Here is a 25,448-nt window from a genome sequence, read left to right as displayed (position 1 = left end):
AATATTTGTAAGCAAAGTTCGGAGCATTCCCTTAAGGATTTTAAAACCAAGTTTGTTTCAGCTCTAGCCCAATGTGGATCTAGGCGTGCAAAAATGCAAACTAAGGTTGAAATCCTATGCACATTTACCTGGGCGTAAGCCCTGTTAAACTTGGTGGTGCTTACTTCTGAACAGACATACAGTCAAACCTTGGTTCCCGAACGGCTTAGTTGCCGAACAAATCGGCTCCAGAATGCCGCAAACCCGGAAGTAAGTGTTCTGGTTTGCGGACGTTTTTCGGAAGCCGAACATCTAGTGCGCCTTGGTTTTTGAATGGTTTCAGGAGACGAACGGACTCCCAGAATGGATTAAGTTCGAGAACCAAGGTCCCACTGTATAGGGTTGCGCTGTGAATTCCCTCAAGCACAGGTGCGTGGGGTGTGAGTGGCTCTTAGCAACTCACCAGACATTGCTCTGCTTGGTTTGATCCACCACAATGAGGCTTCCGTGCATCTCATCCAACAGTTCCGGGGCAACCCAGCGCAAAGGGATCCAGAGCCGGTCCGGAGTGATGTAATAGTCTTCCTATGAACAGATATGAGGAATGGGTGGAACAGGGCTGGAGATGCAGACTCTCCAAAGCTTCACAGATGAAAACAGGGGCGTTGAGCCTTTCCAAGCAGGTGTCTTTCTGTGGGTATATTCCACAATATGTCCCTGACACAATATTGGTGCATTTACTGATGGATTTAGTCTGCTTTATTAACTGTTCTGTGGTGCTTCCTCAATGCTACCCAGTGGCGTAGCGTGGGTTGTCAGCACCCGGGGCAAGGCAAGTAATTTGCACCCCCTAACCCTGGATTTGCGCCCCCTAACCCGTGGATTTGCGCCCCCAACCCTAACCCCCAGATGTTGCGCCCGGTGCGGCTGGCCCCCCCGCACCCCCCACGCCACGCCACGCCACTGATGCTACCCTCTTACCGCTGCCCAGAGGGGCTACAGAACAACAAAAGCAGGACAAAAATAAACCAGATCCTTTGTGATAGCAAAAGGGATTTCAGCAGAAAGTTACTATATATGTGCTGATTGGAAATTATGCAGGAGGATCACCCAAAAAAACCTGATGTCACCAGACACAGGCAAACAAGCAAACACATTTCAATCTACCTGCAGGGGCCTTGTGGCATGGATGGCCCCGCCCCTCACCTTGTAGTTGTTGTGCGACAGGCCGTAGTCTCCAACGCGCACTGTGAGGTCAGAGGTCAGCAAGCAGTTCCGAAGGGCCAGATCACTAGAGTGGGATAGAAAAATACCCAGTAAGGGTGGCTTGGAGGTGGGTGGGCCAGGGGATGGAGAGAGAGAGTAAAGAGCACCTTTCTTCACCAGCTTTCCCTTTCTATTTATTTAATGCAGCCAATTGGCCCAAACTAAACAGAACAGCACTAACTAACCAGGTGCCACCAAGAGCTTGGATAAATAGGGGGGGGAATCAGTAGAAAAAAATTGTAATGGACACCATTACAAGACCAGGTCCACTGGTTGGAGGGAGATAGGGAGGGGGAAAGATGTGCCCTTCTTTGGGCGGAAAGGAGTTTTTCTGTTGCAGGGAGCCAAAGCAAGTGTCCCCTGGATGCCATGGGAAATCCCATGGTGTAAAGCAGTAATTCCATTGGTAAAATGATGCATTCTTGCCAGGGGCAGGCAGAGCAGGAATGGCCCTGGATACAAAGCCTCTCCACCCCCCTCAAAAATCCCAGAATGAAGCTAATCAGCTATACCAGCCTGGTGCTAGCATAGCTAATCTCCCACCCCTGAAGCCTATGGAGGGGTTTAAAAACAAACGGAAAACAAGATAGGCTGAGATGAAGATAGACAAAATTTGCCCTTACCTGTCACTCCCCACCCCAGTTACAACTGCTCTGCTGAATGACAACAAAGCATTCCCAACTCTGGGTGGCACCAGAGAAAAAGTCCTGTTTTAGATGCCCCCCTCATCTTCAAATGTGAGACACTCCGAGTAAGGCCTCAGCAGAAGAGCTCAGCAGATAGGCGGGTTCACACATCTGTTCTGCCCCGACCTGCTCAAGCTATACTCACCTGGACTGAATTTGCCTCTCAGAGGTAAAGTAAAGTAAAAGTAAAGTAAAGGACTCCTGGACGGTTAAGTCCAGTCAAAGGCGACTATGGGGCTGCGGCGCACATCTCACTTTCAGGTCGAGGGAGCCGACGTTTGTCCACAGACAGCTTTCCAGGCCATGTGGCCAGCATGACTAAGCCACTTCTGGCACAACCTCACACCTTGATGGAAGGCAGAGTGCACAGAAACGCCATTTACCTTCCTGCCACAGCGATGCCTATTTATCTACTTGCACTGGTGTGCTTTCAAACTGCTAGGTTGGCAGGAGCTGGGACAGAGCAACAGGAGCTCACCCCATCACAGGGATTCGAACTGCCGACCTTCTGATTGGCAAGCCCAAGAGGCTTGGTGGTTTAGAGCACAGCGCCACCCGCGTCTGGAGTATGGCCCGCTACATTTCAAATCATTAAAATTCATATTAATCAGTAAAACCCTTTGAGTTCCAGAGCTTAAACCATACACAGCTCCATACAGCTCAACATTTCCTGAAAAACCCAAGGATCGTGGTCTCTGGTCTACCTGTGGATGTAGTTGTTTTTATGCAAATGTAGCACTCCCAGAGTGATCTCGTAAGCCATGCGCTGTAGTGTGCTGAGGTCACGGGTCAGCAGGTCAGGAGTCATCCCGTCTGCTTTGCGCTGAGCTCGAAGGTAACGTTTCAGATCTCCCTAGAGGAACACAGGGCGAGAGAAGGGTTGGTGAGCGAAGTCAGCGAAGCTAGCACAAAGTTTCCTATAGATCCAAGCAAATTCCCCAACCTCATGTGAAAAAACAGAATGTCCCTTTTTTTCTGGGACACTTGGCAGCTATGGCCAAACAGATGGAGTGATGTTAGGAGAACCTTCCCCACCACTGCCCACAGCGATCTGTTTGGACCCCTGGCAAGAGCAATCTATTCCTTTTGTGTTTTCCCACCCAAATTCATCTCTCGGCTTAAGTATACTTACCAGCTGGCAGAATTCCATGATGAGAAGGAAAGGGATGGTCTCTGTGCACAGGCCGAGGCATTGCAATATGTTTGGATGCTGGAGGCTTCTTGAGGGAAGTGGGGGGATGGAGAGAAGGGTAGAAAGAGGAGGGGGAAAGAAGGTTTTGCTCCATTCATCACAAAGAGGCGGCACCTGTTTCTGCTCAGTTTTCAAGGGCTGAAAGTGTACCCCAACTGCATTTTAGCAAATAAAATTAAAAAGAGCTGACACTACAAAGTGTTATGTACTGAAGTTCTCACCCTGGGCCAGCAGGGGGATACTGTAGATAGTTCAGGTCCACATATGCAAATAAGGGATCGAAAGTAATGTTCAGTGATTGGATAGTTACAGAAAGTTGTTACAGTTACGTTGTACTGGAGCTCTATATAAGCAGGCTGGATGAACCCTTCAGTTCAGTTCTGTTCTGGCCTCTGAATAAACAAGAGCTGTTTGAAGAATCGCTGTGTCGTCTGATATGTTCACCCACAACTTAACACAAAGCTCGACTGGGTTGAGTATAAATCCATTTAAAAAAGATTCCTTCTTTCCTATGCTCCTCCCTTTTCTTATGTCCCACCAGGCTTTTTTATTTAGAGCAGGGAGTACAGTCGTACCTTGGAAGTTGAACGGAATCCATCCCAGAAGTCCGTTCGACTTCCAAAACATTCGGAAACCAAAGTGCAGCTTCTGATTGGCCTCAGGAAGCTCCTGCAGCCAATCGGAAGCCCCGTCAGACGTTCGGCTTCCAAAAATAGTTCGCAAACCGGAACAGTCACTTCTGGGTTTGCGGTGTTTGGGAGCCAAAACGTTTGGGAATTAAGCTGTTTGACTTCCGAGGTACGACTGCAATTGTGTTACTGGAGTCTCGCCTTTTACATGATGATGGGCTACTGGGGAGACTGGCATGAGTTATAACACTTACTGGAATCATGGACAGCTTTAGCTCTTGCAGCAGCCGCCTCAAAATAAGGTAGCTGTTTATATGGGGATATTTTGCCCCTTGTTTCTTCCTCCCGCTTCAGTTTCTCCTGCTTCTTACCGATATGGTTGGGCCTCTGACAGGAATTTCCTCTGCTCCAGTGGCCCAGCACTCACCCGTAGCTCCTTCACTACCACCTGTGCAGGGGTGAAATCTGAGAATATTTCACCCAGGATAACCTGTGGAAGGGGGGGGGGGAACGGTTACTAACCAGAGCTGTGAACACACGCTCCCATCCAGTGTGATCCTACCACTGGTTTAGGGAAGCGGTGTCCACACGACATTGGGCATGATCCATATCTATCCTGTCATTTCTTATGAAACATTGCACATCCATTTTTTCTCTCTTCCAAACTAGCTTCAGAGTTCAGAAAAAGAATGACCTGGGAGAGATTTAAGCCAGGGATATGTATGCAGCCTGGAAACAACTAAACAGAACACATCTCGCCAGTTATTACAGGGCCACTCTGACTGCCAGTTCATTTCTGGGCACAATTCAAAGGTAATTCGTAATTACCTATAAAGCCCTACCCAGCTTTGTGTCCGGATACCGCCTTTTACCACACAAGACTCACTGAACCTTCTGTTCATTTCTGAAGGCTTCTCTCTATGTCCCTCTAATCTAAATTTGGGCAGGTGGCAACTGGAGAGAGAGGACCTTCTCGATCCTGGTTATTTAAATGTAAGATGGCTGTAGGTTTTCTTTTATCCTTTCCACCCAATATTGAGATTTATTTATTTTTCCTGTATTGTGCAATTGACTGGTCACACCCACACTACACAGTTAGAGAACATTTAACGCACATTTAAAGGACATAAGAATCTGCAGAACTGTCGTTTACCCCTCACAGAGCTACAATTCCCTGCAACCTTAACAAACTACACTTCTCAGGATCCTTTGGTGGAAGCCATGTGCTTTAAAATATATGGCGTGGATGTAACCATGGTTGTTGTTTTATTTACTGTTGTTTCATTTTGTGCATCTGCATTACATAAGTGTCCTGTTAACTCTGTTGTTGTTGTTGTTAGCTGCATAATAATATTTCAAATTATTGCTATTTTTAAACTTACAGTGGCTCTTCATATTCCCTGAGAATAAAACTGGAGCCCGCAGGAAAGAACCTTGGGTCCCACAACAAAAATCACATCCCCAACAACAAGCTTTTGCTCACCTTTCCAAACCAGCCATTTCCAATCTCCTGCAAATAACTGAGGTGTTGTCTGCTGAGTCCCAAGTGTTTAACTAGATCTGAAAGAGAGAGAGAGCGTGGCAGTAACAGAAGTCAATGTCATGACCCGATGACGTGAGCATGAACCTCCCAATTTTGTCCCCCCCCCCCCCCACGTTCAAAAGTTAATAGACAAGCTACTGGGACATAAGCTAGCAGCAGCAGCTGATGGGGCAGGATGGTACCAGATTCCTGGCAAATATAATGAGCGCTGCTTCTCCCTTTGTAGGCCACCTATCATTCCAGGCAAGAATGGAGAACCTTTGGCCCTCCAAATATTGCTGAACTACAATTCCCATCAGCCCTAGCAAACACAGAAAATGGCCAGAGGTTGTTGTTCAACAGTGTCTGAAGGACCAAAAGCTCCCCATTCCTGCTCTAGCCTTTCTGCCATCTATATGGGACCAAGCTGGTGTGGGAAATGTCAGTGATTTGTTTATTTTTACAAATTTATAATCCACACTTCCATAAAAATAGAACTAGGCAGAGTACACATATAAGGGTAAAATCAGAAGAGCCATAATAACAGCAATAAATATCAATAAATACTGGCTGCCTATGAGGGGAGGGGGGAATATTGTAAAAGAAAAAGTTTTCAAACGACGTCTGAAGGAAGAGAGGGATGGTTCCTGCCAAGCCTCCATTTGTAGGCAGTTCCACAGGGCAAGGTCTGCCATGCAAAAGGCCTGGGACCTAGAGATGGCCAACTGATCCTTAGGGCCATGGGGAGCCACCAGAAGGGCCCCATCAGAGGATCCCAGGGATCAAGGTGGAGCATGAGGAATCAGGTGGTCCCCAAGGTACTTTGAGCCCAAGTTGTTTAGGACTTTGTGGATAAACACAAGTACCTTGAACCTAACCCAGTAGCAAATCAGCAAATAAAGAGACAGGCAGGTGCATGCAGCCCCTCTCCACTGCATCTTACCTGTTTTGGGCATCTGCTGGTTGGAGGACGGGAGAGAGACCTCTGAGAGAGGCAGAATGTAGACATCCGGGATAGACTGAGAGGAGGACGTCTCCTCTGCAGGTGGTGTGTATTCTCCAGAATATTCTTCTCCATCAGGGTTCTCAAATTCCTGCCAGGTGGGCAGAGGTGAGTGTAAGGGTGATAAGATATTCTGCTGGTTTCCCCATTATTTCCCAGTCTGTTGCCTGAATTAGCAACCTCAGTGTTTCCCCATGGCCTTGCCATCCCCAAGCGTCAGAACCCACCAACAGGGCTGGTGCCAGGTTTAATGGGGACCTTGGCATGGCCAATGCAACACCACCATCACCAGAGTTACCCCTGCTGCACCTGATCTTCCCCTTTGTGGGACAACACTGCCGCCCTCCTCTTCCCTTCCGCCCTGACCTCTCTCTTAATCCTGTTTTAAAACATTCTTCACGGCTACAATAACAGCTTCGCTGGCACCTCCCTCAGCACCTGGGCTCTGAGAAAGGGCCAAAGACATCCTTTATAGAGACAGGCATTTTGGTGATGTGGTGGCCTGGAGAATGCCTCTGTCGTCACTTCTGCGGTTTGCCATGGTGGCTCGAAAGACTTTTTAAACACAGAGGACTGACCTCTGGCGCTCCTTTCTACTCTTGCGGCTCATTTAATAAGAGCATGAGACTCTTAATCTCACGGTTGTGGGTTCGAGCCCCACTTTGGGCAAAAGAATCGTGCATTGCAGAGAGTTGGACTAGACAATTCTCTTGGGCCCAACTGTACAAGTCTATGATTATTATTTTTAACTTTTTCAAAAAAATAATTGATTTTTTAAAGCCTTTTTAGCTATCACGGCAAACCGCACTGGCGCAGGCAATGCCTGGCCATCTCACCAAGAATGCCAGAATCTGAGAAGAAGGACCCTCTTGCCCCTTTCTCACCAGTGCCCAAGCAAGGAGGTGGAGGTTGCTAGCCAGCTGCTATGGGGTGGAGCTGGACCCAGTGGTGAGCTGGTGGGCAGCAGATCAGGCTGGTGAGGAGCACTTTAGAGTAATGGGGCCCACAGGAAATGCCCAATGTGGTTAACCGCTGGTACAAGGCCTGCTCACCAACACGAGGGATGGGGAACTTGTGTCCCTCCCATCATCCCTGACCATCAGGGACTAATGGGTGGGGTATAGGTTTTGCTTAGGAAACTGTACACTCCAATCCATGATGCTGTTTAGCTTCACAGAATACAAGCCACAAATGCCTCTCAGCAAATAACAACAACAGCAGCATCCCTTCCCCAAAGCATTCCATGTCCACCTCAAATCCCCACAACCAGGCTCACCTTGAACCCCACATCGCCCCGCTTGCAGCACAGGCAGGTGAGGAGGAGGAAGATAAAGGCCAGCAAGCCTGAGCAGGAGATCAGGACCACAGCATAGGGAGGGGCCAGGGGAGCCCGGCCTTGGGACAAACCATCTGCAGGGGAGGCAAGAGGCAGAGGAAGAAAGGGGACAGGGTCTTTCTCTAAAGCACATTTGTCAAAAGCTATGTTCGTCCACAACCCATAATATGGCATTTATAAGAATCTGCCAAAACAGCTGGGCTGACCCAAACTTTTTTCGCTGCCTGAGGCAAAATACAATATGGCACCCTCCTATTACTTGTAAAGAAGAAATGAGACTAGGTTGTACACACATTGAAAGTATATTGCTTCCCCGCGCAGAATCCTGGGCGCTGCAGTATGTTAAGGGTGCTGGGAACTATAGTTCTGTGAGGGGTAAACTACAATTTGCAGGGTTCTTTGGGGGGAATCGATGTACCTTCAATGTGCTTTAAAGACATGGTGCATATGCAGCCTGAGAGCTGAAGACGGGCGACAGGCTAGCCTCCTCCACCTTCCCTGAGGGCAGCATACGTGCTTAGGAGGTGCAGAGAAACCCCTAGGGTACACACAGCTTTGTCCAACACCTCGCTGCCATTGCCTGTCTTCCACCATCCACCACCTAAGGCACCCGCCTCACTCTGCCTAACGCTAGGATCCGGGAGTGAGAGTAAATAAGCAAGCATTCAAATTTTATTCCAGAATTCTACATCTTGGGACTGAGATGCAGTCAATGAGAGAGAATGGAGGACAGATGTCAGGGGTGTGTGTGTTTTTCAACCCCCCAAATGTAAACAGATTCTCTGTGGTTTCAGCCCTTACACATCTGTTCAGGACCTACAGTACCATTCTCCATCTGTTATTTCGTGTTTAATCCGGTTCCTCTACAAATCTGGCTACACACTTATCTAGACCAGGGCAGAAACCGTTCCTTCCACTCATCATCATAAACATTCCTCCACTCCTCATCCTCTTAACAAACTACAGTACTACTTACCCTCCCAGCCACGTGACTCCACTCTCCTCTTTTCTTCACATGCAGACCTCCTGACATCTAGCCCTACAGCGCCCAGTGTGAATGAGTCCTCAGCAAGCTTTTCTCCCAGTCCTCCACACTGCCATGTTAGTGGGCTTTTCCAGACAAATGAAGACACCAGCGCCTTGCCACTCACTCTGCTGCATGTTGGGCTCAGCACCACCACCCATCCCTACCAATTCTCACTCCCCACAACCTTACTTGGACACCCCAGAAGGTTACCAGCAGCTGAGGAAAGCAGCTATAGCTGCCACCATCTTTCCCTCCCTTCAGAATGCCTTTGGGCTCCATGGACTTGAGGCCTAGACACATTCTAGGCGATAAAGATGGCTGTGGCAGCATTTGCTCCCCTATCAAAATGCTTAAGCAAAATTTATATGAAAGGATGGTGGCACCCATCCAGGAGGGTCCTGACATTTGCCCTGACATGCTGGGTGCTGAGGCCGGGTCTTCCCCAATGGAAACTTTTTACCAACTCACTGTCAGTTACTTTATCCATCCCACTTTCAATTCACTGCCAACCACCTGTCCATTTGGTGCCTCAGAAGCAGAACTCTAAACTGAAACTGTGCAGATGTATTTTTCAGATCTAAAACTGAAAAAACTAAAAGTCAATATAGTGCCATGGCTATATAAACTGTTTTATACCTCTCTAAGTGCCATTATAGGGACGTGGGTGGCACTGTGTGTTAAACCACAGAGCCTAGGACTTGCCGATCAGAAGGTCGGCGGTTCGAATCCCCGCGACGGGGTGAGCTCCCGTTGCTCAGTCCCAGCTCCTGCCCACCTAGCAGTTCGAAAGCACGTCAAAGTGCAAGTAGATAAATAGCTACCACTCCGGCGGGAATGTAAATGGCATTTCCGTGCGCTGCTCTGGTTTGCCAGAAGCGGCTTAGTCACGCTGGCCACATGACCCGGGAGCTGTACGCCAGCTCCCTCGGCCAATAAAGCAAGATGTGCGCCGCAACCCCAGAGTCGATCACGACTGGACCTTTACCTTTAACTGCCATTACTGCCACCACCCCCCAAAAAAATAATTCTGGAAACTGTAGTTTGGTGAAGATGCTGAGGCGTCTAACCCCTTCCTCCAAAATAATTACAATTCCCAGGGTTTTGTAGGAACGGGAAATGACCGTTAAACCAGTTTAAGCCTGCAGTTGGAGGTGTCTCTTTTCTAATGGCTTGGGGGTGGTTACATGGAAAAAGTTATACCAGAAATGGAAATCCAGCTGGATTTTCCAGGAAAAATATATGAATCCCTACATTAAAAGAAGCCTGGCAAACAGTCTGTGGTGAGCCCATAGACTTTTTGTTGGTGATGCAAAGAGAAATGTCACATCTTCTGTCCCGAGACCATCATGAAGTCATGGGACTTCCCATCAAGCTGTTTTTCTGACATCACCCAAATGGCCTTGATTAGCCTGTCCCTAAATGGGCTACTAGAACAATCATTTGTTTCCCTATGGATTTATCTGCCCTTGTGTGCAGAAGAAAGCATCTGGGCCAAAAAGGTCCAAGGTCTGCCAAGGCCTCCTTAGCACTCAATCCAGGACGCCCTACCCTCCGGGTGACATCATGGCAAGTAAGCCAATGGTAGCCTGAGCCCCACGGCTCCAGCCTGCAGTATGGCACCAGAGCATGTATAGAACGAGAGGTGAAAAAGAGAGAGAAATATTGGAAGGGTTGTACATGAGGGAACACACTGACTTTGCAAGAGAAAGGGCTTTGATTATAACTCAGGGGAAAACGTTCCAGCTGTTGGAACAGTAGGGGTGACAGGATCCTGAAATAAAACTCATTAGCTACTTTGTCAAGAATAACACTGAATTTGTCCAATGCTGCATACGCACTATAGCTTTAAAGCACATTAAAAGCACATTCCCCTCCCCCTCAAGGAATTTGAGGCAGTGTAGTTTCTTAAGGATTTCTGGGAACTGCAACTCATGAGGGGTAAACTACAAAGCTTAGAATTCTTTGATGAAAAGAATGTGTTTTGAATGTCCTTTAAGGGTATAAGGAAGATAAAACTCCTGGCCTGTTTGACAGGCCGTTTGATGCAACAGTGTTTCAGAATTTACTGTGAGGAACTAATCTTTGTGATTATTTCTGTCTCGCAGAAAACAAGAACCCTATCGGATCGGACCAAAAGTTGATCCAATGCAAACATCCTGTTTCACGCAACAGGCCAGGCGGTTACTTCCAGTAAAACCACAAGCAATGTTCCCTTGTCCTAATTTCTGGTCGCAGCCACGTTATACATTTAAAGAGCATGGTTTCCCCCAAGGAATCATGGGAAGTGTAGTTTGTTAAAGGTGCTGGGAATTGTAGCTCTGTGAGGAGTCATATGCTTTAAATGTATGATGTGGGTGTGACCTCTGTCCCCCACCCCACCCCACCCACCCCACCCTCTCTCTCACACACACACTTGTAAACACCCCACAAGCTAACATTAGGAGGAAAGTCTTTATTGCTTCCATTTTGCAGAAGGTAACCAGTGGATGAGGTCCTGTCACTTACTCTTACCTGTATGATCCATCAGTACATATCCACCCACCCTTCCCTTCACCTGTCCGTCCCTTACGCACACACCCCTACCTTCCTCTCTCTTTCAGCTCATCTTCACAACCCCCCTGTTATCTTCGGGCCCCAAGTACCTTCTCTATCTCAGGCCCTCCCAGCACTTTAGCGGTCCCACAGCACATGCCAATTCCCACAAAACTCTACCACCACTAGACCCTTGTGCCAAGGGCACATCCATAGTGAGTCACGCCGCTCTCTCCAGATGGCTGCCAGACCAAATGTGGCTTCATGCTATATATTCGAGATGCCACAGACCTCACGCCCACCCCTCCCCACCTCTCTCTCTCTCTCTCTCTCTCTCTCTCTCTCTCTCACACACACACACACACAAAACACACACACACATTCCTTGTTTTCTTCACACACTAATCCCAGATCTTTGCTGCTGTTCTCTAATCATGGGCCCCCACCATGTACAAAAACATATTTGTTCTCGTAAGCCCCAAATAACTTCTATTCTTGTTTCCCACTCCTTCAGCCCCTCCAGGTCTACTCAATTTCCCTCGCCAGGGTCGGAAAGGAAGAAGGGATGGGGGGAATCCAGTCAACCAGCAAACACGGCCGGCATAGGCATCTGACGAAAACCAGCAATGATTAATTTGGTCTGTACAGGAATCCCAGCCTTCTCTCCGGAATGGAATTTATTAACCCAGAAAACACCGCCAGCCTCTTGTTTGGGAAGCGAGAAATCCCACAAGCCCTGCCGCCGTGCCCAGCTTTGCACACATGAAAGTGGGATGGTTGTCTGATTTGGGCAGGTAACCCATCACACAAACAGGTGGCCACAGATGGTGGAGGCGAGGGAGGCAAAGGCAAGGAGGGGTGGCCACTGTCACAGATGAATGGGAGCCCTCGCAACCTGCCAAGAAGACTCACCGTTTTCCGAAGGCGCTGCCAAAGCTTTCTCTGGGTTGAAATACGACATGGACGCAGCCAGGAGAAGGAAGGGGCCTTGTCTTAGCATCTTAGGGGGTGTCTGGGATCATGGATCAGGAAGGCGGGGAGAGGTCTCAAGACGTAGGTGGGGGGTGGGGGTGGGGAGTGGAGAGAGAGAGAGAGAGGGAGAGAGAGAGAGGGAGAGGGAGAGATCCGCCACCCAGCAATGCACAGAAAAGCAGAGACACGGTGGGCATCAGTCATCAGAAGGGATAGAGCAGAGCTGAAGACGCCAAGAACAATGGTACCCAACAGATCGTTGTGTCGCCTGCATCCTTCGGAGGAGGATGTGCGACCGCTTGGCTGGCTGCTACCTGGATCTCATCCCCAGGCATCATCTTCTCTCATTGCCCGAGGAAGGGGAGGAGATGGGAAATGGAATAAATAAAGAGGGAGGGGAGGGCAGAGGATAGTCAAAGGTGGCTGAAGAGAAGTGGCGGCAAGGATGGAGGGGGGGCGAAGAAAGCCATTGTAACAATAGGTGATCTCACATGGGGAGGGGGAGGGAACAGGAGGAAGCAGATGTGTGGGGAAGAGGGGGGGTGGGGAAGAGGTGAAGGAGAAAAACCTAAAATCCCAGTTGAAAGGAGGAAGGAGGAAGGAAGGAAAGAGGAGAAAAAAAGAGGGGAAGAGAAAAAGGGGGGGAAGGAGGCTGGGTGTCCCCCCCCCTTCGGAAACCTTGCTCTTCGGGTAGCAGAGAAATTGATGGAGATCAAAGCCCTCCCATGCAGCCGGGGTTGTGGATTGGACAATGGGCATGTCACTTAGGCTGAAGGGAGGAGGATGCAGGAATGGATGGGGGGGGTGTTATCACCATGGAGACCTGCTCTTGGGTAGCAGCAGCAGCAGCAGCAGTAGGGAGTGCAGGAGCAAGAAGGTGAAAGGATGGAGTGATTAAAAGAGGGGTTCAGGGCAGCGAGGCAGAGAGAGTTGCAAAAGGGGAGTGGATATTTTGCACACAAGTAGTGCTACGCCGCTGAGCATCTGCCAGATTCAGTGTCATATTCCATATTCCACAAACACATAAGCATAAGGCGAATCTCCTTCTCTCTCACACACACACACAGGCATAAACAGAGTCTCTCACGCACAAACATACACACACAAACATAACAGATCATGCACAATATTTCATGCTTGCAGAAAATGTCTTACACGTAGATAGGAAGTGTTGCTGTATTTATTTACAGTAGCTGCATGCTGCTTTTCGACCACCAAGCAGTGTCCAACAGTGATAAAAATATTTAAAACGGTATTCCTGTGAAAACAATTAATTGTTATGTAAACAATAAAATTAAAACACTGAATAAAGGGAAACAGCTGCTGAAACAGTGGTGCCAGAATCCCATAATTATCAGATAAAAACAAACAGGAAAAGCAGAATGAAATATATTTTTTCCCTGTCCTCTGGAAGGAAGAGGTGGCAGAATGTGCGAACAAGAACCACAGAATGGGTAGGAGGGAATCCCAGAGCTCAGAGGCTGCCACTGAGAAGTCCCTGCTCCTTCTCAACGGCAGACTAGACTCCATTCCCATGGTGTTATGAACTGTATTTTTTGTCACATAGAACCATTTTCTCAAGGTCATCCATACACGTTGCCTCATGCATCCCAGAGAAAGATTCCCATTCGGATCAGAGAGAATAAATCTTCAGATGACCCATCTTCAACAAACATATGGGGCAGGGGATTGGACCTGCTGCAAGCCACAATCACAGCACTGGATGACACTGAGGCCACATCTGCCTGATAGCCACTCATTCAGCTTTGGTCTGAAAAGAGGCCTGTGTACAGACAGGCCTCCACAATTCTGACCAATGAGGGGTGTGGCCAATTGGTGTCAGAAGGCGGAGTTAGTGGGTGCACTGACCACAAGGCGAACAGCCTTAAACAGGGGTTCATTGTTGTTGTTGTTTAGTCGTGTCCGACTCTTCGTGACCCCATGGACCAGAGCACGCCAGGCACTCTTCAACATGGGTTCAAAGCCTTCCTCAACTCTGATAATCATATTGGATGGTTTTGATCCAGTTACTACCTTCCAGCCTAAGCCCCCTCCTAGGATTTTGTAAAGGAAAATTATGGGATGCTGAAAAATACTCTGCCCTGAGTTTGTTGGAGGTAGAATGCAAACAGGATGAATAAATAATCCAGTGCAAAATGGCAGCAGTTTCCACACATGCTGAAACGGTCTTGGAATCATACGCAGTGTGGTCAATTAAAAAATAATACAGTAAGCCTGCAACTTACACACATTTAACTTGTGCACATTTAGCTTTACGTATGTGGCAAATATAATATTAAAAAACCTAAAAGGGGTTCTGGGGGAAACGACTTTGGCAATCCTACCCGCCATTGAACCCAGTGGGTCTTGACTAGATGTGATTTTGCCTTCAGTCGCCATCCCGAGAATGTAACCCCTGTGTGAGTTGTGGGCTTACAGTAATAATTTCACTGTGTCAGCCATTAAAGCTGCGGTGAGAATTTGATTGTTTAGTGTGGCAGAACTCTGGAACTCCCTACCTATTGAGATCAAGCGGGTGGCTTTGCTATACTCTTTTCGGCGCCTGCTAAAAACATTCTTGTTCAGACAAGTCTGCTCAGATGCTTAGAAAGATGAGGTAATTTTAATCTGTTTTAGCATTTTAAACTTTTGTACGTTGGCTGTGAATTATTATCGGTTTTATTGTTTTACTTTGTCGTAAACTGCTTTGAGGTTGTTGTTTTTTATTACAGCCAAGCGGTGTATAAATTTTATGATATAACTAAGTAAACAAATAATCACAGGCATGCAGACCCCAGTTGCCACAGTGTTTCACTCACACAAAATGGTGGCGCACAGATACCTGGTGCTATTCCTCATGCACCACGGAGTAAGAAGACACACAATTTGTGCCTTCTGACTACCAGGTACTGAAGGCATACAGTGAGAGAGGGACCCTTGCCATCATGCTACTGGTTTGTGGGCTTTCCAGCAATAACTGGTTGGCTACTCAAAACAGGATTTCCAGGGGTGCAGCTAGCTCCATGCACACTATAAATTTAAAGCATACCTCCCCAAATAATCTTAGAAACTGTAGTTTGTTAAAGGTGCTGGGAATTATAGCTCTGTGACGGGCAAACTAGGGTTCCCAGGGTTCTTTGGGAAGAGCTATGACCATTTAAGTGACGTGGCTGACTCTGGGGTTGCAGCGCTCATCTCGTTTTATTGGCCGAGGGAGCCGGCGTACAGCTTCCAGGTCATGTGGCCAGCATCACTAAGCTGCTTCTGGCGAACCAGAGCAGTGCACGGAAATGCCGTTTACCTTCCCGCCGGAGCAGTACCTATTTATCTACTTGCACTTTGATGTGCTTTCGAACTGCTAGGTTGGCAGGAGCAGGGACCGAGCAACGGGAGCTCACCCCGTCGCAGGGATTTGAACCGCCGACCTTCTGATCGGCAAGTCCTAGGTTCTGTGGTTTAACCCACAGCGCCACCCGCATCCCCCACAGTGCCACCCGCGTCCCGCGATACCACTTCTTGACTCTCAATTACACCCTCCTCAAACCATTTTTCTCCTTTTAACAAAAGGGAATTTAAGCTCTGGTGCACATTTGCACATAATGTAAAGTTAAGCCCCTAGTGGTAAACCCGGGTTATTTGTCCTGTAATATGCCGAACGTTCTTAGGGCTTGGACCAGAGAGGCCTGTGTTCAAATCCACACTCAGCCATGAAGTTACATGAGAGAAATGGACAAGATGTTAAGGATCCTGGATACTTTTGTCTTGAAGGCAAATAGATGCCTGGAGCCATGTCTTCTGAGAGGATCATTTGGAGGGAGGGAGGGAGAGAGAGAGAGAGAGAGAGAAAGCGGAGCTTTAAGGATAGAAGCAGGACAGGAGGCTGAGCCACAAACAAATGCTTACCCAAACCTAACTTTATTGTTTTCCCCCCTGCTTTAAAAGACACCCAGTAAATTAGCAGCTTCATTTATCTAGCATTTTCTGTTCCTCAGCACTTTATTGCTTACCAAATGAAAGTGTCTAATGAAAGGGGTGTGATTTACAAGCCTTCAGGCTCCCTGAGCCAAGAGCAATTTTCTACATCCCAGAACACAACAGTGCAGGAGAAAGGGGAAAGAAACTCATTGTCTGGGCAAATTCAGCCACCTACTGAAGAAAGAAAGAAAGAAAGAAAGAGAGAGAGAGAGAGAGAGAGAGAGAGAGAGAGAGAAAGAAAGAAAGAAAGAAAGAAAGAAAGAAAGACACTTTACATTGAGCAAGTTAAAATCCTAGTCATCTAATGTGTGGTTCTTGCTCCATATTGTTCTTTGACTGTATTTACCTCTTAGCGGCATCCAAATGTGTCTATCCCTAAGATATATTTGTCCAGGTCTGATACTTAGTGAAGCATTCCTAATCATTCATTTAAAGAAAAAATAATATGAAGCGGTTAGTGCCTTATGTCTCATGCTTCCTGAGTTCCATATGTTCTGCTGTATTTGCATTCGTTAATGTGGAAATAGTTATGTACAAGCATTCTCAGTGTCGTTCAGGGCCAAGCAAGACACACCATCATTCATACAATTAGCAATTTCAGGCATTAAAGAAAGTAAATCAGAGGCGTGGCAGGTGGCGGCTGCGGGGGGTGGGGGTGCATCTGTTATTTGCCTTGAAATGCAAGCTCCCATTTGTTCAAATAGAAATCTTAATTTCAGTGTAAATATCACATACAAGGAAGACCATTTTCACCCTCTTCAAAACTGATTCTAGCCCAAGACAGAAATGGGTTTGAGAGGAGACCACAGCTTGAAACCAGAGCCTTGCGGGATATCCAGCCTCATATAACCAAGATGCTTAACTCTGATTAAAGTATGAAGAGGTTAAGACCATGGAGTAAGCTGTTCTGCCAGGCTTAGCTGGATCACTCCACCTCACCTTGGGAGGAAGGGTTATCAAACTCTTTGTTCTCTCAATTGCACCATGTGAACCCTACCAATAAGGAGGTCCAAGCTGGTTGCTGCAAGCCATGTGGCTTAAGAAAGCCATCTTTATGTTTCTGTAAAAATAATTTAGAAACACTTGCCATTTTGGAATCCATGTTGTACTGTACTGCCTGTATTTTATTGCTGCTGCATGGAAAAGCACATGAATCTGACCTTTGGAGAGTTTGCAAGTAAACCATTTCTAGCTTACCAAACTGGTGGCCTCTTTCTAAGCTAAGGGAAGTGGGGGACTTTAGAAGCAACTTGGGGTATTTTAAAGGTCAAACGGTCTATATTTCCACACTTTACTTTGCTGCTTGTTTTGTGATTTTTAATCTCTCCTGGGGCTCTCTCACCAAAGAGTACTTGCCCCCAACCTGACTCTAGGCATTCAGGGAATTCTATTTTTAACTTTACCATATCTCTCTCTCTTTTTTATCAAACCAAGAGGCTTGAGGTGAGTGGGGAGGATTGACCAGCTTAGATACCACATAGTAAACAGAGTGCCCAGGTGCTGAACATAGCACATAGCATAAGAATACTTAGCCAGCAGCTGGACAGTGATATGCACAGAAAAGGCCCCTGTGTAAGCAGAAAAGTACAGATGGAAGGAGTTCCACTACCTAGGTGCATTCACACAAAATGCCCTCTGTCTTGCAGAGACTGCCTCTCCTGCCAAACATAAAACCTGGACAGTTAGATATGAAGACAGGCGGTCCCTCAAGCAAACTGTTCAGGGCTCTATAAACTAGCTAGCAGTAAGACTTTTAATTTGGCCCCAGTAGTATATAGGCAGCCACTAAACATCCTTAAGGAGAGGGGTTCTGTGCTGTTGATATGAAACCCCCATCAGGAGCCAGGCTGCTGCATTCTGCACAAGTTCCTGGGAAATACAAGGGAAACCTCAAACAAAACTCGTTGCAGTAGTCTACTTCCAAAGTTAGCAATGCTAGAAATACAGTGCCCAAGCTATCTAGAAAAGTTAGATCTCTCTTATGCTGGATGAAGACCACTTCATTTTCTGAGGCCGTTTAAAATTGCAATGGCATTTTTAGGATTTATTCCACCACTGTGATTACCGGTATATTTTTTGCTGCCTTGCTTTTTATATATATTATTATTTTCATGACATGCTTTATTATTTTCTTGCTAACATGTTCGTTTTACTGTTTGCCACTGTCAGAAGCAGCAATACCGAAGGACATTAGAATACAGGAAAATAAATATAGGCAAGCAGAGCCACACACTTAGACATTGATGTATTTTAATTTCTTTTATTGTAATTTTCATTATTTGTACAAGTTTTTAATTGTTTTAACTGTTTTTATTGATAATTTTCATATTTGTTGTAAATCGCTTAGGGTTTTTTACTACAATCAAGCCATATATAATTTTTGTAAAATAAAGTATTTTAAATTAATGGTGGAGAGGTGAGACCCAAGATAGCTACTGCTGATCCCATTTTCAAACTCCCTCCCCATGCCACAGGCACTTGGTGGACTGACCACTGTGCCCTCTAGCCTGGTGGTGCTGTTGGTGAATACCAGGTCAGTTCACATTAAAATGAAATCTCCCCCATCTACTATTAAATCATGGATAAGGAAGTTGTGCCAGCACGTATTACTGAGACCTGTGTGAGTGTGCAGCATCAAGACAGACTTGATTATTGGGTTATTGTTATTGTTATTGGGTTATTGTTGGGGAGGGTTATTGTTGGGGAGCTGCCACCATGGGAGGAAGTTGTGGGATGTAAACAAAATAAATAGTCCACACAAGTACCATTTCACTAGCCAGGAAACCCCTCCATCCTTGGTCAGGCAATGAGAGTCTGCATTTGGCATAAGGCTAGAAGACATACAGGGGCCTCCTGCTGGTATACCATGCACCCTGCTGCCCAACAACTCTGAAGCATGAGCTTTTCTTGGGCATGGTGCTGAAAAACCCTAAGGCCTTGTTCCTGGAGGTCTTCAACATCCATGCCAAGACCCAGCACTGGACTTCATGACAACCATGGGGCTGTCTCAGCTTGTCACTGGTCTAATACAGAAGCGAAGGCACACCCTGGATTTATCACCTAGTTATGGTCAAACCACTTCCCAGTGGAGTGACCCTCTGGTATAGTTTGAGTACCTGGGTGGGCAAAGAGATGGGCCACTCCACACACACACACACGTCTCTGCAGCGCATGCCGTCTCGGGAAATCAGGAAAAAGAAATGTCTGGGTACGTAGGTAGGTCATGTATGTATTGTATGTATAATATAGTTTATGTAAACTGATGTATAATACTGTTTTTGTCTATTAAAAAAATGTCTGAAGCTGCCTGAGCTCCCAACACTTTCTCTGCCCATGTCCCCCTGCCCCGCCCCTTATTATTTACTAAATCAATTAGCCACTTTTTGCCGCACACGCTCCTTGCCACCACCCTTGTCACAGAGCGGCTGTGACTGAAGCACCATCTTTTCCCCTCTGCCTCTCATAAGGTACTGGCCAGTTGCTGTATACTAGGGTACTACTGGGTGAGAGCATGGAGACAGAAAATTCTAAGAGCTGACACGCATCCTATACCACACACGCACACAAACAGAAAAAGCCGTCACTGGTCACGCGTTTCTTTTGATAGAAACAGAGTAGAACGCCAGGTCTAAAGACCGGAAGTGAGAAACAGCGGCGAAGGTATGTCCGACTCTAACCTTTTTTTGTGTATCTCTATAGCGAAAAGGGAGCGGAAACACATTGTGGGTTCTTTGGCATCTCTATGGTTCAGGGCATGGGGGGGGAGGTGTTATAGGGAAACTGTTGAGACACTCCGTTTCAGAAAGCAGCAGGGACTCCTGTTTATTCTCTTCAGCCAACTTCAAACCGCAGCAAGGGATGGCGGCGGGCAACGAGGGAGAAACTCCCCGCCCCCAGGGAAGAACTCTGTTAGGGCTTCAACCCCACAAAGCAATGGCGGCTCCACTCGCCACACAGACACTGGACCGTTAATGCAACGCGCTACTCTCCCCTCGCCCTCTCTACGTCTTCCTCTCTATCATCCTTGGAGCAAGCGCTAATTGGTTACAGCGCTGCGAAGCAGCCCTCCGCCAATAGGTTAGGCAGGAAAGACGTCGCCTTGCTATTGGCTAGCGGAGACGGTAGGCGGAGCACCGCACGACATATATAAGCAACCTTCATAGGCCGCTCCCTTCCTTTTAGTAGTGGCCGTCAAGCGCGTCAGAAGGTAAGCGGAGGTTTCGTTTCATGGCTACCCGAGGCGCGGTGTCGGGAATAAGAAGCGCCCCGGTGGCCGAGAAGGACGTTTTAAGTGACTCCGAATAAATTGGTGCCTCAGCGGTTGCGCATCCACTTTAAATCAGGGAGTTGGAGCCTTTATTCGCGCGGCCCCTGCCTCACTCGCTCAGTGCGCATGCGTGGGTTGTAGAACTAGGGCAGCCCCGCGTGCGTAGACCACACGTGTCGGGTGGTTGCTTCCGCGGCGCTGCTCGGCCTATTCAGGGGATTCGTGGATGGTGGGGATTAAACGCGCTCCCTCGAACCGCCGGTCTCACGTGATTTTTTTTTTTTTTTAAAGGGGAGTTAGCCTTCCCTGTCTTGTGAATTTTACAAGTGTCACGTTGGGCAGAAAGATTCCTACTAGATGATCCTCTTGGTCCATTCCAACTCTGCAATTTATGATTCTATAACTTGGTGTCACCCCACGTGTTGCTGAAAAAATAGCAGCTATTTCTAGGTGCTCCTTTTTTCAATAATTTTGGTGGAATCGTTTTCAAAACTTTTGTCAGTTGATTCATTGTTAATGTTTCCTCCCCAGAGGCTGGGTGGGTGAATGCTGCTTATGCAAAATCATCCTTAATATGAGGAGTAGGGAATGTGCCTTTCTTTGAGATTATTTTACTGATGGCCCATAACATCTTTCAGCATTTCACAAATTCTCATACCTCCCTGCTCAGTTGGGAACATTTGGGCTTAACCATTGTTATATGGAATCACACTCTTTTTTTCCCTGCTCAGATTATATCCACATTAGAATGCTGAAGTAGCAGTAAATTGTGCCATATATATTACAGGTCTAGCTTAGCTTAGTTTGTGGGGAGCAGGACTTTAAAAGAGGCCAAAGGGCCTTGCTGGTTTATTGAAATAGTTACAAAGTAATAATAATTATTATTATTATTATTATTTGTACCCCGCCCATCTGGCTGGGTTTCCCCAGCCACTGGGCGGCTTCCATAGAAACCAAAAAAACACTAAAATATCATACATTAAAAACTTCCCTGAACGTGTACTTCCCTGAAAGTGTACTTTAGTTGCTTGCTGTAATTCAGTATCTGCACTGAAATGTGGTGCAGTGTTTAATGCTGACTGGATGCAAGTAGCTGCTTTCTTTTGGATATAGCAAGTGGTCCAAAGTGGCATATTGCTTCAACAAACTATTCTCCCCCTTTCTAATGGGTAAGTTTCCATGATATATATCACCTTCAGGGCTTCAACACAACTTTACAAAGAAAAATTGTGACCCTCTGGTGTCCAGTAGTGTCAGTTAAGGGTCAGTCTAGACTCCAGAAAACAAAACTTGTATTGAATTTACCGTAAACTCAGTTTGGGTGGTGTGGTTCAGTGGGTAGTATTGACCTTACAAGTAGGAAAGGCTGGCTTTAGACCTGAAATTCCTGGCCGGCTTAGCCTGCATCATAGGTTTGAATGAATGTATAAATGACGAGACACTAATAATAAATTATACAGAGAAGTAGCTGTGACATATATCAAAACTTCATTTGCTTCACTTGTTTCATCTGCCTGCTACTTCTATAGATCTCTCAACTTTTTTCTCCACAGAACTGGACTCCCTTTAGGCCAACATGCCAGTTGCCAGGAGTTGGGTATGTCGGAAGACATATGTCACCCCAAGGCGGCCCTTTGAGAAATCCCGGCTTGACCAGGAACTGAAACTGATTGGTTAGTTTATCCTGGATGAAAAAAAGAGAGTTGTTCATTTAAACAGTTACTCTCCAAAGGCAGGTGCATGTTACATTTGAACTTTTATATCCCCCTCCTAGGTGAATATGGGTTGCGTAACAAGCGTGAAGTGTGGCGGGTGAAGTTCACCTTGGCCAAGATCCGCAAAGCTGCCCGAGAGCTGCTCACCCTGGATGAGAAGGATCAGAGGCGTCTCTTTGAGGGTATGTTAGGGCTGGGCGTGCCAGTCTTCGGCATCTTTAATGGTTCTTTTGCTGTTGCAGATCCCTTTAACAGTTACCAGCAGATTAAGGGATCTGGGATGTGAGTTCACTTCCTTTATGAATCCTACCAGTTTCTTGGATCTAGTCCAATTAAATTTAAAACCAGAGATTATCAACTTACTGTTATGGACAGTTGTAATATTTTCATCTTTCCATAATGGTTAGTTGATGGTCTCTGGTTTTAGATTTCAGTGTGTTATATATAGATTTTATTGTAAGTGCTACTTTATGATACAGGTCCCGGTCTCTCTCTCTCTCTCTCTCTGTGTGTGTGTGTGTATATATATACACACACACACACACATTTAATGCCTTTCAGATGTGCTTATTTCTTGTGTTAGATTTAAGGGAATAGACCAGATCTATTGGATTAATATCAGTTACCTATGTTGAATTGTTTTTACTGCTGTAATTATATTTATATATTGTCTTGAGAATCTTTTAAATCAGTCCCATATTTCAGATCAGAGACTAAGGCTGAGAGTGACTGTCTTCTCAAAGACTGCCCACCATTTGTGGCTGAGCTAGGATTTGAACTGTGATTTCAAGGTCAATGTAATATTCTATAGTGCTGCTTAGTAGTATGTAACTAAACATGTCAACCTGTGCTAGAAACTGAGATATGAAAGCTAGGAGCTAAATGGCACCTTAAACCTATGTTATGGGTGTTGCAACAGAGTTTCTAGGTTCACTTTTTTATAACAAGAATACAAAGCTGAAAATGAATGAACTGCAGGTAATGTCTTAAGTTCAGTTTTCACATGGTTTGGTCCTTATCTGAAGACTGCAAAAAACAAATCCATACCTCCCCTGCCTGCCCCTGTAATATTATGAGGGTCCCTTCTTCAGTCTTCAGAGTGGCTGAAAGTGAGGAGGCAGAAAAAAGTCCTCCTTTCCTTCTAGCAGTGGCAATTTTAATCTGAAATCTTAGGCGCAGTACTGCACCCAGAGCTCAGAAACTGCTCACACTAATGAAATTCCCTTTCGCAAAGCACACCTAGAACAAAGGGAGTTTCAGATGCAGGCGTCAACTTGGTGCCATTTCTTTCTCTTCTCTCCCCCACCCGTCATTAACATTTCATAGAGAATGCTTTTTTCATGGCCACTTAAGACGTACCAAAATACATGAATCTTGTGCCCACTTCTCTAATCGTGTGTGGGCCTCTTCAGCTTGTTTACATGTCCATATCTTTTCCTAGGTAATGCCCTGCTGCGCCGTCTGGTCAGAATTGGGGTGCTGGATGAGGGCAAGATGAAGCTGGATTACATCCTGGGTTTGAAAATTGAGGATTTTCTGGAAAGGCGTCTCCAAACCCAGGTCTTCAAGCTGGGCCTGGCCAAGTCCATCCACCATGCCCGGGTGCTCATCCGTCAAAGACACATCCGGTATGTTGCCTTGGAGTATGTTTAGAAGTGGCATTTCGCTTAAGCAGAACAAGTCAAAAGCAATGACTGAGTTGCTGTGGGTTGTAAAGACAGGGTCTACCTCTGAAGTAATGCATCTGATGTCTCTTATGTGTAGCCTGTGCAGGGAGATGTGTGGACATGTCCCAGCCGTGTGTCTTTTTACCCCACCAATCCCTCCCCTGGACTGGAACCCTGGATAACCTAAAAGCCCTGCAGTCTGTCTAATGAGGCTGTATGCCAAAAGCACCAACAGTTTCGGCAAGGTTCACTGCGGCTCAGCCGTACACCTTGCGAAGGTCTTGGCGTGTGGGCAGTAGAGGTAACAACTAGCAACTCTGCTCCTTCTCGGCACAAAGTGTTGATGTTATCCCTCTTGTTAGCGAATTGTCTGCTGTTACACCCAGTTTTCAGTATAACCAGGCATTCATCTTGCCATTGTATACTGAGGGCAACAGCAGTAAATGTCAAACTTGAGTCAGTTTCTCCCAAGCATTTCCTGTTGGTTCGTTCTGAACCTTTGTTCTGTGACCAGTTTTGCGAGTAAAAGTTGTGAGGGCATAGTTGCTTTGAGTTGTATTGTTCAACACTTATTAATGTGTAAGAAAGACCTATTGAATGGTGGGGCTTAGTTCTGAGTATCTTGTTTAGGAATTCATTGCAGTGTTAATTAAGGAAGGGGCTGAGGTTAACCCTGGCTTTGCTAATAGGAGCAGGATGTTAATTTCCATGTTCCCAAATGCTGAGCTTTTAAATTTTAAACTCCCTGAGTGCTGGAATTGGGGGATGATCACTTGATTCCTCACTTGGCTCTCTTCCATCAATCACTTTAGCTCTCTAGTTCTGTGAAAAACCATTCTTAAGAAGAATGCTGCCGGGTTTAGCTGGAACGTCTGTAACTGCTTCCTTTTTCCCTCTTCAGTGTAAGGAAGCAAGTAGTGAACATCCCTTCCTTCATCGTCCGCCTGGACTCCCAAAAGCATATTGACTTCTCCCTCCGCTCACCATATGGTGGTGGCCGCCCAGGTCGCGTCAAGAGGAAGAATGCCAAGAAGGGCCAGGGTGGTGCTGGAGGCGGTGATGATGAGGAAGAAGATTAAGCTGTGGGGTGCCCCCCCTCCGCACATGCTGGTGGGGAATCAAACCTGCCTTAACTGTAACATTACACAATAAAAAATATTTGTGGATAAAATATTGTAGCCCTTCTGGTGTCGGGGGTGCATCTCGAAAATACCTGATAATACCTGCAACAAGTGAACTTGCATGGGGCGCTCTGTTCAGATGAGAAACTCAGTTGAGGGTTGTTCCTAGCAAACAGGACATCTGCATAGGAAGGAGCAGCAGCCAATTGTTGGTTGGGAATGGGGCTAGTAGTGGAGTGTGGCTGAGGAGGGTACAATGCGGCAATACTGTACTCTTAACATATACATGCCTCTTTTCCATCTATGAAATGGTTAACTCCATTGCACACAAGGGTCCAAAAACAAGGAGCGGTAGTTGTTTTTTGTCTTCCGCCAACTCCCTCCCCATTGCCTTGGAAAGTTGGAACTGAAATCTGGAGGAGAGGCCATTCCCAATGGCCTCCTGGGTCATTCATTCCCTGGACCCATAATACTATATTTCCCCTTGTTTTTCTGTACACTCTCAAGGGGGATTATTCCTGGAATTAGCATGCATATATGTATAGCTGAATTGCAACCC

The 25,448-nt window shown here is 46.6% G+C and overlaps 2 protein-coding genes across 9 annotated transcripts in view; one reads left to right on the top strand and one right to left on the bottom strand.

Annotated features, from left to right (window-relative positions):
- The window catches only part of LMTK3 (lemur tyrosine kinase 3), a 34,151-nt gene extending 21,062 nt beyond the window's left edge, over positions 1-13,089 (bottom strand). Inside the window, exons 1-9 of one of the 6 annotated variants that reach the window (XR_014213214.1) lie at positions 12,085-13,089; positions 7,554-7,687; positions 6,218-6,368; positions 5,236-5,312; positions 4,124-4,242; positions 3,064-3,151; positions 2,636-2,784; positions 1,186-1,270; positions 443-564 (exon numbers count right to left, since the gene is read on the bottom strand). Coding sequence is in view for 5 of the 6 variants with exons in the window: in XM_082196885.1 (XP_082053011.1) it covers positions 443-564; positions 1,186-1,270; positions 2,636-2,784; positions 3,064-3,151; positions 4,124-4,242; positions 5,236-5,312; positions 6,218-6,368; positions 7,554-7,687; positions 12,085-12,172 (1,013 nt within the window). In the remaining variant the exon portion in view is untranslated. Of the gene's footprint in view, positions 1-442; positions 565-1,185; positions 1,271-2,635; positions 2,785-3,063; positions 3,152-4,123; positions 4,243-5,235; positions 5,313-6,217; positions 6,369-7,553; positions 7,688-8,031; positions 8,685-9,108; positions 9,286-12,084 lie in introns of those variants that run through there. The other 5 variants (XM_082196885.1, XM_082196886.1, XM_082196889.1 and 2 more) reach the window with 5 other exon arrangements.
- Positions 13,090-20,185: 7,096 nt separating this feature from the next.
- Positions 20,186-24,939, top strand: RPS9 (ribosomal protein S9). 3 transcript variants are annotated; one of them, XR_014213039.1, is made up of 7 exons: positions 20,187-20,326; positions 21,940-22,059; positions 22,161-22,283; positions 23,543-23,729; positions 23,875-23,899; positions 23,944-24,069; positions 24,670-24,903. XR_014213039.1 is itself a non-coding variant. In XM_082195657.1 (5 exons), exons 2-5 carry the CDS (start codon positions 21,963-21,965, stop codon positions 24,845-24,847), a joined length of 585 nt encoding a protein of 194 aa, XP_082051783.1. In that variant the 5' UTR covers positions 20,189-20,326; positions 21,940-21,962; the 3' UTR covers positions 24,848-24,939. The 3 variants fall into 3 exon arrangements, 1 of the variants encoding a protein (XP_082051783.1); XR_014213040.1 differs by having other exon boundaries at positions 20,186-20,326; positions 23,875-24,069; positions 24,670-24,792; XM_082195657.1 differs by lacking the exons at positions 23,875-23,899; positions 23,944-24,069 and having other exon boundaries at positions 20,189-20,326; positions 24,670-24,939.
- The last annotated feature ends 509 nt before the right edge of the window (positions 24,940-25,448 follow it).

Source organism: Podarcis vaucheri, assembly GCF_965113315.1.
Source record: "Podarcis vaucheri genome assembly, chromosome: 13".
Taxonomy (NCBI): domain Eukaryota; kingdom Metazoa; phylum Chordata; class Lepidosauria; order Squamata; family Lacertidae; genus Podarcis; species Podarcis vaucheri.
The sequence above is the reverse complement of the archived record's forward strand: the minus strand, read 5'-3'. Positions and strand labels throughout refer to the sequence as shown.

Excerpts from the sequence above, each read along its gene's own strand:
- RPS9 (XM_082195657.1), top strand. The coding sequence starts at position 21,963 with ATGCCAGTTGCCAGGAGTTGGGTATGTCGGAAGACATATGTCACCCCA. Across the intron at positions 22,284-23,542 it reads TCAGAGGCGTCTCTTTGAGG|GTAATGCCCTGCTGCGCCGT; the intron begins GTATGTTAGGGC and ends ATCTTTTCCTAG. Across the intron at positions 23,730-24,669 it reads ATCCGTCAAAGACACATCCG|TGTAAGGAAGCAAGTAGTGA; the intron begins GTATGTTGCCTT and ends TTCCCTCTTCAG.